Source organism: Notothenia coriiceps, unplaced genomic scaffold, assembly GCF_000735185.1.
Source record: "Notothenia coriiceps isolate Sejong01 unplaced genomic scaffold, NC01 NC01_scaffold00012568, whole genome shotgun sequence".
NCBI lineage: Eukaryota > Metazoa > Chordata > Actinopteri > Perciformes > Nototheniidae > Notothenia > Notothenia coriiceps.
The window spans coordinates 812,670-824,651 of NW_011345269.1; the positions used below are offsets into that span (position 1 = coordinate 812,670).

The window sequence follows — 11,982 nt, forward strand, 5'->3', positions numbered from 1 at the left end:
CTTTAGGAATCCAAAGTACAACATATAATAAGTACCCTGTATCAAGATTGATGCAAAACAAGTGACATTTGACCTTTTTATAGAGGTTTAGCAAAAAAAATCCACCTCTGGGGTGATTTGGGTGGATGTGGGCGTTTTTGCTGTTTCTCTGGAACCCATTGGTCGATTTTGGTGATTGACATCTCTTTTTAACCGTTAGAGCCAATAGAATCGAAGGGGAATTTCCACATACACACCAACGTTACCAAAAAACAGTGGGGGCTTCGCGCATGCAGTTTCCCCAAATCGAAACCTGTCTCATGCTCTGAAATCTGAAAACGGAAAAGTAGGTTTATTGCTTATGGATTATCAGAAATCATTTCAAAGTGACACAGCCACATTGGATTAACCTATGGATTAACCTTCAGCAGTGTTTTTATCGTTTAATGCCATTGAAGACAACTTTTGATCAGACAACAAGGAAGGTAAGACATAGTGCCGTTTTTGCTACCTAGAGACGTGTTATGATGTCTGTGTTTGTTTATGTCGCGAGTTCTTATCATGGAGTGATGATACATATACCCATCGATTCTGCGTCTTCTCACAATGCTAATCGATATGTTGGATGTGCAATTACATTAAGTAATAAGGGTGTTATGAGTGAGTTTCTGTGCAACCGCCGTTAGCATTTTTTCGCTCGTGGCTAATTCAGAGGCTCAGCGTTAGCTTTGTGTTTTTTTTTGCAAAAAAACACAAAAAGATCAGTTAGCTGAGTTTCTTCCCGTTACATGGATATAAAACATTCATAGTTTATTCAATATTAAGAAGCCCTCAGACATTGTTTCCTGCAGATGATGCGTTTTTCCGCCCGGGGGTGGGGGGATGGGGATCAACAGGTTTTTTAACCCGTATTGCCATAAATCAATGATTATTCATATTTCCTAAATATATCAGAAAAGCACTATTCCATGTTGAAGGACATATCAGTAGCCTAGTTACATTTCATTGGCCTGATATTGTGTTTCTATTTTTAAAATGTGATGTTTTATTCTTTATAATTATTCATGTGTTGGTTCACCTTTGCCAAACTTCTCAAAATCATCAGATTTACAATATGAATTCACACAATCAAGTTACCCATATTTTTCCTTTTTAATATACTTATATATAAATACATACATTTTTGAAAGTCATTCTTGATTTTGGCTTCAACCTGTGATTCAGCACAAATAAGCAAGCTGGTGTAGACACATGGACGATGCAGGTAGAACAAAAACCCACAAGATTGAAAGAAAGTCAGAAGTAATGTAGAGGACCAAGGAAATAAAAACACGTGAGAAAACAAAATGAAGGTTTGCAGGATGTTAGTACCCCTGCTCCTTGTCCCAGTCACCTTCTGTTGGCAGCTGCTTCTGATGTAGCCGTAAAGTTAGGAGGAAAGGCAGTCCATTGCTCGAAAGCACAACATACTGTATCTTTGATATCTACGAATAAATTATCTCAGTTGCAGAATTCATTCCTAACACAGGACGACACAGCCAGCTTTTAGCATGAAAAAAACACTTGTGAGTTGAGCACTAACACTTTTAGACATTTTGAGGAGATTATACTCAAGTGTCAAAAAAGTACAGCCAACAGTATTTGATCGTATAAAAACGTTAAGATTTTGAAGGGAGTGTAATGAGAAAAAGTAGATAACCTTTGAGTCTTCTAGTTAATTACATTACATGATAGCAATCAACAACAAAATTAGCAATCTTGCAATCCATATAAAAGTAATCTGCCCAAAATTGCCATTTTGCCTGCATGAAAATAAAGTTTCTATGGGCAGTTTTACATCACTGTCAGCAGTTTACGGTCAGGCTTAAACACATCACAACCAAGCTGAAAGGTATCACTTCTAAGTACTTTCACAGGCATCGCTCTTTCATAAACATTTTAATAATCTGATATATTGCTTAAATGCTTGGTTTCAGACATGTGTCATGCTTGCCCAGTTGCATACAGTTTGTAGCCAACACAACTACTCGTTCCTACAAGACAAGCTTTGAGTTAATGTGTTATCGGATTTATTAGGGGCCAACATTATAGAGGAGAAGTTTCCTTACAAGGCAAGCCCACTCCAGGTAAGAAAAACAAGGAATTAAATCCACTGAAGGAGTGCTGCAGTCTGTCATGCTGACCTCCACAGGTTATTCAGTCTATAAGAGGATATAACTCAGTCACATGATTACATTTAGGGGATGAACAGTCAACACAAAGCTCCTGTGAAGACAGCAAATCAGTGACAAAGATGAAGACAGTAATAATAAAAACTTGATACCACATTGAAAAAAAAGAGGAAAGAACAAAGGCGTACAAGACGTGACTGCTGCTGAATTCATCTCAGAAGCTGAAGCTACAGTGTTGTTGAATGCAGCAGAAAGTGAGAGTTTAAGGCAATACTGGCAAGCACCACACCAATATATCAGACGGACATTTGGGACAAGATATCCTCTAAATGCAACGGTTCAGTACAGGAGGGCAGAGGAGGAGATTCACTTGTCCTGCATTTTCTCCAGAATTGGCACAATCATGTCAAATTTGGGCCTCTTTGCTGGGTCCTCGTTCATGCATATCTTCATGAGCTTGCAAATGTGGGGCGAAATGCCGGGGGGGATAGTGGGCCTCAAACCCTCCAAGGCAACCTGATAGTAAAACAGACAAAATGTTTGGTTAAGCAGGAAATATATTCCTAATGGCATTAAAGCTATGAGTTATTCTACTCAGCTGGTAATATAATGAGTTGGAGAAAGATGTGCTAACCTTCATGCCAATCTCCATGTTGGAGAGGTCAGCGTACGGCACTTCTCTGGTCACCAGCTCCCACAGCAGGATGGCAAAGCTCCACATGTCTGATGACCGACGGTTGATCTCTTCTGGCTTCTTCTGCAGGGCTGGGTATCACAAAAGGGCAACAAATGAACATCAGGCAAACACACTGAACTACACAACAGGAGATGCCTTTCTCTACACTTCGATTCAGGTGAACACAGGTTTGTTAATATTGGGTTGAAATGCAGAAATTCTACTGGAAAATGAATGAAAATACAACTGGTTTAACATTTTGTAGGTTTAAAATGCTAACATCTGAAAAAGAGTACTTGTGATACTGCCGTTATTATGAGCTAAGGAGGCTATGCGTTTGGCTGTTTGTTTGTCAGCAGGGAAATCTCCTTGCGAGATATTCATTATACTTGGTGGAAGGGTGTAGCACGGTGAACGGAAGAACCCATTATATTGTGTTCATCATAAAGCGTTTACAATTTGTATATTCTTCAGTAACCTATATACATACAGTATATCTTGGTAACTGAGGAGGTGATCTAAGAAGTGGCAAATAACCACACTATCCACATGAGTTGATCCTCTAGGCTTACCAAATTAAAATTATTTTTAAATGTCATCGACTATAAAAAAGAAATATCATGTTGTTGGCGCAGCAATACAAGTGACTGACAGACCTCAGTATCTTTGTATCAACATTGAATCTCAAGCTCCTTTTCCTGTAAAACTATGTTTTCATCCCAGTAGTTGATAACAAAATTTTTTTCTATCATAGAACAATTTTGTTGGAATAATATATTGTTGCAATCTGTATAACTGTTACAAAGACATTCATGCTGAAGATAAGGCCTACGGAAATTCTTCATATCAGCCAAAAATGTACATTTGTGTCTTATCAATACCATCACTCTCGCGCTCTCAATTTCACGGATCACTACCCACTATACCTAGACTGTATGTAGGTGTTGCTATGGTAACAAGACTCCTATATCTCATGCAGGAAGCGCCATCATGCTCCATGCACTGTTTTGTGAACATAAAACCTTCTCTGTGGATCCCTGGTTATTTTCACGTACTGTGATCAGTTCATGTCTCTTGGATTTCCCCGTATCTTGGGGGAAATCTGCTGTATATTACATTTAGTTCTGAGAGTCTAGAGTATCCTGCATCCATCATACACCCTTGTGTCTTCAGCTGCCACTCTGGATCTGTGCTGTACGAGTGATGCCTACCCTCGGGGGCTACCCATGCGGGCAAGTACATCCTGCCAGGACACTGGAAGGAGAACTTGACATCTGCCATGCTGATCCTGGCTGTCATGTCTTCATCTATCTGTGGAAACAAGAACACAGAGATGCCACTTTGAAGTGAAACAGAATTATGAGTTGTTGTTTTTTTTGGGAACACAATTGTTCTTTGAAAGGGCAGTTTATACATTTATGATCCAAAAAAAAAACACCACATCTTCTTACCATAACACTTTTGCTGTTGAGATAGTGGCGAGGGATCATGGGTTCGAGTGTGTGCAAGAAGGCCATTCCACAAGCAATGTCCAGCCCAAACTTCACCGCCTGCGTCTGGTCCACCACAAAGTCTGACAGCACAGTGAGGGACAAATCATAACAGATATTAGCCACCCTTACTTTAACAACTCAACAATATGTAATTACTACTGTACCAAAGTGATGGTGACACAATGACAAATGCTCAATAAATCACAAAAACCAAGTACAGGTATTGTGACCAGAGCAGGAATACTCACTGGTGCCTTCATGCAGCACGTTGTAGAGGGAGCCATAAGGCATCCAGTGTGTGATGATGATGGGGTGAGGGGCGGGAGGAGACTGACATGCTCCCAACATAGGAAGGACATTCGGGTGGGAAAATATCCTGGGATGGAGCCCAAGAGGGAGGGACAGACAGACAGACAGAAAGAAAGAAAGAAACCCAGAGGATTTGACATAAACAGACGTCTTGTGTGAGATGCAAGCCCTCCAAAATGAAATAAGACATAACGGTCAGATCAACACAATGAAAACAGAAAAATGAGTGGCCACAACATGTAGTCTGCACAAAATTCAGGATTAGATAATAACCTGAGTTTTGGATATTCCTCGTTGAAGTCTCTGCTTTTTCTTGTGGTCCAGTCACGAACTTTAAGCACTTTAACAACAATCTCATTTCCTTGCCAGCGTCCCTGCCACAGCTACAGGCAAGAATTAAATAAAGAAAAGGTGAAATTAATGCTTGTACCTTGGCATAACAATTCAGGATAGTAAAGTAATAAGATCAGAAGTACCTCTCCAGACTGGTTCTCATTCACTTTAGCCAGGAGAGAGAGCTGTTTGTAGTCAATGCCTGCTTGTTTGTTCAGGGTGCCATTGCCTAAAAACACATAATCGATGTGAAATGTGAAAAAGCACAATACAGACAAAAAGCAGTGGACATTTCAAACACCACATGTATATTGACTGATGGAAACTTCAGCTAAAGAACAGGTTTTTATGTGTGGTGGACTCACGGGGTCGAGTTCTGGTGGTGCCTTTCCAGAACGTGTCCTTGAAGGGAATCCTAGCCAAGTTCTGTCCCATTTTCTCAGCTTTTTCTGATTGATAAAGGAATAGTGTGCAATGAGAAAATTGAACACAAAGACAATCAAAAAGGAAGCTGAAAATGTTGAAATGAGGGAGGTGGTAAAGAGGGGTCAGTATACCACTGAGGAGTTCACGCAGGTGTGGTTTGGCTTTGTCCAGGGGCGTTTCCCCATATTTGTTACAGATGCTCACCTGAGCCCCATTAGTCACAAGGTCCTAAGTGAAAGGAGGAATTGTTGTTAGCTACATTTTAATAGTTTGTTATTAAACATAAAATGTATTTGATTCCACCAGGGGGCACACTCACCTCGGCCACTTGGTCTTGGCCCCAGAAGCAGGCATAATGCAGTGGTGTGTTCCCGTGCTCATTGGCTGAATTAGTGTCTGCTTTGCACTGAATCAGCTGAAAGGGAAGCAGAAACAAAGGATTAAAAGCAAAACAAGGCTGGACAGATCTTGTTTGGGGTGTATACAGGGATGAGTGTTAATGCTGAAAAAAACAAAAAGTTTGTCTCGCCTGTGGACACATACCAGAGGTATTGAGACATACCTAACATTAAACTCAATACCTGAGTGGCAGCAAATCTAAATCAGACACCCCAGAGCAGAGGCTTCACATTCTGGCATACAAAACGCTTCGTTACAATATCTCTTCATATTCTTTTGGAGACTGAAGTCAATGTCTTCAAATACAAAAGTCTGGCAGGAAGCTGCGTTCAATGCACTGCATGTTGCATGGTTAAAAAGCCTTTCAACAGGTCATACAGTATACCAATGTGGAGCATGTTAAAAGGAGTCCTGCAGCTTGTGCAAACACAGAACATCAGGGAATGGATCACCATATTGCTGGTTAAATTGCAGCCAATGTGCACAAATGCTGTTAAATGGTAAACTATTTAAACTTATCTTGGCAAATCAAGAGTAGCCACAGAATCAGCTATAGATAACTTCTTCTCTTTATAAATAACTTGTTGACAGGGGTAAAAGTAAACTGTAGTTGCAGACACTGAAACATCAACACTGAAACATTGCTACATCTCCCTCATCCCTGCAGTTTGACATTTCTTATGGTGGAACTGCAAGAACAGACAAGACCTCTGCATCTGCAATTGCTCTTGGGATGACATCATCTGAGGTTTCATAATATCCTGGGTTTATGAAGCAAACTTGAACAGTTATATGAGCATTTTAAAGGATGACCAAAGGGGTGTGCCCCAGTGTGTACATGAACCACACCTTTCCCACGATTTCGCGATGTCCGTGACTGGAGGCCAGGTGTAGGGGCGTGTCGTCCCCCCGGTTCATGACGTTAATGCGAGCCCCTCTCATGATGAGCATGTCCACCACGCTGGAGCGGCCCTCCCTGCAAGCCCAGTGCAGCGGGCTGAAGCCGTGGTCATCTCTACAGAGAGAAGAGTAACATTTGTATTCAGCACAGGTTTCACCGACAAAAATACTTTTTTCATAGAAATTCGCCTGTCCTGGAGTTCTTCTAATGGCGCGTTTCCACTGCAGCGCAGAGCTCGCTTTAAGCATGCCGAGCCGTGCGGGGCCCGTTTTTGGTTGCGCTTCCACTTGGTCCAGTTTTGGCCCGGGGCTACTTTTTCACCTTTTTTCTGGCACGACTAAATCGTGGTTCTATCGAGGCCAACAAACAGGGCTGAGTCGGGCTGAGTTTGCTAAACTAGAGAGAGAATCGCTGTCAAGGGGGCTACAACTACAACAAGATGAACATATTTGACCGTGATTTAATTGTAATACACGTTTCAAAATGATGCCGAAGTATAGTAACAATATACTGATACCGGTTAGAAAAAACCATGAATTAATGCTTTGACAAGTCTGCAGACAGACGGCAGGCGAAAAACCTTTTAAAATGCGTGATCTTCTTATCATAGACACATGCATTTCCAAACATTTGGTCTACCTACGCTGTAAAATGTATTATCTCTTCGATTTACACACGGCAGTGTTTCGCAAGCCCCCAAGCAGATAAAAATAAAAAAAATAATTTGTTTTTTATTAAAAGAATAAATTATAAGCGCAATTATAAGTGCTGCCCCCTAGCGCTCGCGGCAACTTCGAGCCACCGATACGCGGGAAAGCTGTCATTTTCAGAGCTGAAGGAAAACTGCCTGACAAGACAGATAACAGCAAGTTGAAGCAGACATAACTTTATTTGGACACAATCACCTCAAGAAGAAGGTCATAACGCCATAAATGTAAGTAATTATAATTTAAAATGTTGTTACATTTAGATTAAGTAAATTAATACTTTGATAAAAGCCTACAGTTAAGAATGAATTACATCTAGCTAACTTAGCTAGTTTGTAAGGGATAATGTGCAGCGACGCGGTCATTATGGGGAAAAGAACACCCGACAGGCTGATCAGGAGCCCGACGCGAAGCGGAGGGATCTAGATCTGCATGAAGGGTGTTCTTTTCCCCATAATGACCAAGTCGCTGCACATTATCCCGCTTATTACATGGCCACATTCTCAACAAAGTAACGATATGACTCCCAATATTAATTGAAATGCTTTTATAGATTTAGAAAATGTTTTTATTGATTTAAAAAATAGTACGCTATTATTTAAAATGACATGCATCCGCTAAGAAAAATAGTCCTTTGTTACTGTTTGAACTAACGTAGCAACGGCAGGAACTGCTTCGATAGCGTTTTTGAGGAGCTTTCTGATTACAGATTTGAAAACATCGCTGCTTGCTTTAAAAGTAGCACAATTCATATGTCAAACCCTGAGACCTGAAACAGACCAGACCAGACCCTGAAACCTTGAGATCTGGAGACTGGCATTGAAGATGAAACGTGGCTGGGTCTTTCAGCATGACAATGATCCCAAACACACTGCCCGGGCAACGAAGGAGTGGCTTCGTAAGAAGCATTTCAAGGTCCTGGAGTGGCCTAGCCAGTCTCCAGATCTCAACCCCATAGAAAATCTTTGGAGGGAGATAATACCTCCATCTGGTTCTAGGTCTACCCCTTGGTCTCTTCCCAGCTGGAAGTGCCTGGAACACCTCCCTAGGGACGCGCCCAGGTGGCATCCTTACTAGGTGCCTGAACCACCTCAACTGGCTCCTTTCGACGCGAAGGAGGAGCGGTTCAACTCCGAGTCCCTCCCGGATGACCGAACTTCTCACCTTATCCCTAAGGGAGACACCAGCTACCCTGCGGAGAAAACCCATCTCGGCCGCTTGTACCCGCGATCTCGTTAAAGAACGAGATCGCGGGTACAAGCGGCCGAGATGGGTTTTCTCCGCAGGGTAGCTGGTGTCTCCCTTAGGGATAAGGTGAGAAGTTCGGTCATCCGGGAGGGANTCGGAGAATCGGAGCAGCGGGAGCGGTACTGCAGTCGCTTTACCGCACCGTTGTGACGAAAAGGGAGCTGAGCCAGAAGGCAAAGCTCTCTGTCTACCGGGCCATTTTCGTTCCTACCCTCACCTATGGTCATGAAGGATGGGTCATGACCGAAAGAACGAGATCGCGGGTACAAGCGGCCGAGATGGGTTTTCTCCGCAGGGTGGCTGGTGTCTCCCTTAGGGATAAGGTGAGAAGTTCGTTCATCCGGGAGGGACTCAGAGTTGAACCGCTCCTCCTTCACGTCGAAAGGAGCCAGTTGAGGTGGTTCGGGCACCTAGTTAGGATGCCACCTGGGCGCCTCCCTAGGGAGGTGTTCCAGGCACGCCCAGCTGGGAAGAGACCAAGGGGTAGACCTAGGACCAGGTTGAGGGATTATATCTCTTCGCTGGCCTGGGAGCGCCTTGGGATCCCCCAGTCAGAGCTGGTTGATGTGGCCAGGGAAAAGAAAGTTTGGGGCTCTCTGCTGGAACTGCTACCTCCGCGACCCGACCACGGATAAGCGGGAGAAGATGGATGGATGGATGGATGGATGGATGTTAACAATGACATAAAATAGTAAGCCATTGAATCCTCAATTCAAAGGAGCTGAAACCAGACAACTACTGGAGGCAGGGTTGATACAAGATTGTTTATATCACGTTGTGGTTGTCATACAGATGAGCAGGATGGTACATTTGTTTATGTGTTGACTTCATAACTTTACTTCCTTTCTTAAACAGTATTCAGCTCAACACAGAACTCTAATAACATGAGAGAAGTGAGGCTCTGGGGAGTGTTCCTCTCATAAACTTACACTAATTAAGTTTTGGGGATTTGGCCTTTTTGTCTGAGAGGAAATTGCTCAGAGGGCAAATCGGATGTGACTGCAGCAGGTCACCCAGATGCACAGACAGATGTGTGTTGTGGGACTGAGGGTCTCTGTGGGGCTCTTGATGCTGCTTTGAGCAGAGCTTTGCAGGAAGTGTGAATACAAGCCAGTGAATTGATGGCGGGGGCAAAGGGTTCAGATTCCTGCAGATTCATAATACTCCCTTAGTTCTCAGATTGCATTATTATGCTATACGCCTAGTCATCATTTCAGAGTAGATGCATAACTTTATTTTTAGGTTTTATGCTGTGTAGCACAAAAAATAGAGCCCATATGGAAACGGAAGGTGTATGGAAAGTGGAATATGTCATCATTGCTGAATGAGAGAATCGAGGAGTTTGATAAGGGAGTGCCGTCCACAGGAAGTCAGAGTAAAATGACACCATCGCACACAGCAGCCTGAGTGCATGTGTGTGCAGCGCTGCTGAAGGAAGTCTTACTGGGCCTGCAGCAAATATTCAACCTACTGTTTTTATCTTATTTACTTTTTTTTTTATCTGATTATTTCTCTTTCACTCAGCCCTTATTGTGTTGCTGCCTGTGTCCAGAGGCAAAGAAGACTGATGGTTTATGTGCTGTTTCAGTCTGAGTTGCATCAACTTCCTTTTTCCGAGGAGGATACCAAATGAACAAATTCCTCATTTTGTGATCTCAAAGCAGAGAGTCCCTCTTAAATTAATGCACAACAACATAATGCTGTAGTTTTAGATAGAAACTGGGAACTGATGGTATCTAAGGAACTTATATACTTAGCTTACTATTAATACGGCCTTACACAACAATCCCACAGAATATACCTACCGTAATTTTCGGACTATAAGGCGCACCTGAATATAAGCCGCAGCAGCTAAATTGAATGATGTGTACATATATAAGCCGCACTGGACTATAAGCCGCAGGTGTTTTAATGTTTAATTACCATATGTAAGGGTTCGTGCACAGAGGGGATTGTCGGGAAAGAGATGGCTGTTTGAGGAAGCTCCCATTTATTAACATTTCAACAAACAAGTTGCATATTTGCATAACGTATTCAAGTGTTACCATTTAGTGCAATAGTAGCTACAGAACATGTACTGTGCTGTGTAAACTGTACTGTATCACAAAGCGTTTCAGACACACAAACTTTTCAACTTTCAAACTTAAACGGTGCGCTCCCAGCGCACGTTTAACACCTTTGCACAAACTGTCTCGCTCTCGTAATGTCTGTCTGTCTTGCTCTCGTTCTGTCTCTCGTACCACTCTCGGTTCCACTTTTACTTTTGCGCGCTACCTGTCTCACTCTTTTCCGGCCTCCAGCTTTTCCTGCTGGAGTCTGCCGCTTAAAGGTGGGGGGCGCGGACCGGCCCATAGAGGCCCATAGAGTTAAAGGTGGTGGACTGTAACCTGTAAAATCCATAGATTTAGGAGGTCCCCTAGTGGGCCGTTAGCTGTAAAAATCCATAGATTAGCCGCACCGTTATATACAGCCGCGGGTTCGAAAATGGGGAAAAAGGCGCGGCTTTATAGTCCGAAAAATTACGGTATTTCCTTAAAGTTATACATCATTTGTGTTGTGATTTAACTTTATGTTGATTTGGTGTCTGTATTGGCTGTGTCGTTGACTTGTATGGCGCAATGGATTAAATGCGAGGAGACTTAATAATAGTACTTATTGCTGACTCATGACATACTAATGTCGCATTTCCACCGCAAGGCCTCAGCTCCGGCCTCGCTCGGCCTCGCTTCGGCTTGGTTAGGCCTTATTAAGGCCCGGCCTCACTTTAATGCTGCGCTTCCATTACAGTTTAGGAGCTGGAGCAGTAACTAATTGAAGTGTAGGCGGAGCCAGTGACATCATCTTCAATGAGCACCCGTAAGGCACCCCCAGAAAAAACCACATCAGCCGTTAGCTGTTTGCACTCAAGCTCCTCATATCTGTTTCAGAAAATAGACAAAGTTAAACAAGTACACAAACCACTGAATGTCTGTGTCATGGCGAATACAGTCGCTGGTTTATTTATGTCTGTATAGGCCGTTGTGAGTCTGGACGTCGGAGAGCATATAGCCTATATTGTGTTAGCTTAGCGATCTCCATTTAGACAACAAATCAAATCAAGTTTTATTTATATAGCACATTTTTAAACATTTTTGGTTGAGCCAAAGTGCTGTACATATAATAAAAATACCCTAAAGTAAAGACACTTTACAGCAAATACAACAGCACAGTTCGTTGCAGAATATCAGTATGTGAGAAAACGACCACACTCTGTCCGCTTAGATCCTCACATCGGTAACAATGAAAAAGCTCCGGAGAAAACACCCACAGTTTAAAGGGGGAAAATGGAGAAAACCTCAGG

General features: G+C 42.6%; 2 protein-coding genes across 2 annotated transcripts in view; both read right to left on the bottom strand.

Moving 5' to 3' along the window:
- pde6d (phosphodiesterase 6D, cGMP-specific, rod, delta) overlaps positions 1 to 11,982 on the bottom strand; it is an 818,526-nt gene that overhangs the window by 763,858 nt on the left and 42,686 nt on the right. The gene's annotated exons all lie outside the window — the stretch shown is intronic.
- The window catches only part of LOC104947434 (integrin-linked protein kinase), an 18,126-nt gene continuing 7,261 nt past the window's right edge, over positions 1,118 to 11,982 (bottom strand). The window contains exons 3-13 of the mRNA XM_010773432.1: positions 6,636 to 6,801; positions 5,707 to 5,802; positions 5,519 to 5,615; positions 5,327 to 5,410; positions 5,105 to 5,190; positions 4,902 to 5,011; positions 4,568 to 4,695; positions 4,278 to 4,399; positions 4,038 to 4,137; positions 2,785 to 2,915; positions 1,118 to 2,666 (exon numbers count right to left, since the gene is read on the bottom strand). Coding sequence (XP_010771734.1) covers positions 2,517 to 2,666; positions 2,785 to 2,915; positions 4,038 to 4,137; positions 4,278 to 4,399; positions 4,568 to 4,695; positions 4,902 to 5,011; positions 5,105 to 5,190; positions 5,327 to 5,410; positions 5,519 to 5,615; positions 5,707 to 5,802; positions 6,636 to 6,801 — 1,270 coding nt within the window. The 3' untranslated portion in view covers positions 1,118 to 2,516. The remainder of the gene's footprint in view (positions 2,667 to 2,784; positions 2,916 to 4,037; positions 4,138 to 4,277; positions 4,400 to 4,567; positions 4,696 to 4,901; positions 5,012 to 5,104; positions 5,191 to 5,326; positions 5,411 to 5,518; positions 5,616 to 5,706; positions 5,803 to 6,635; positions 6,802 to 11,982) is intronic.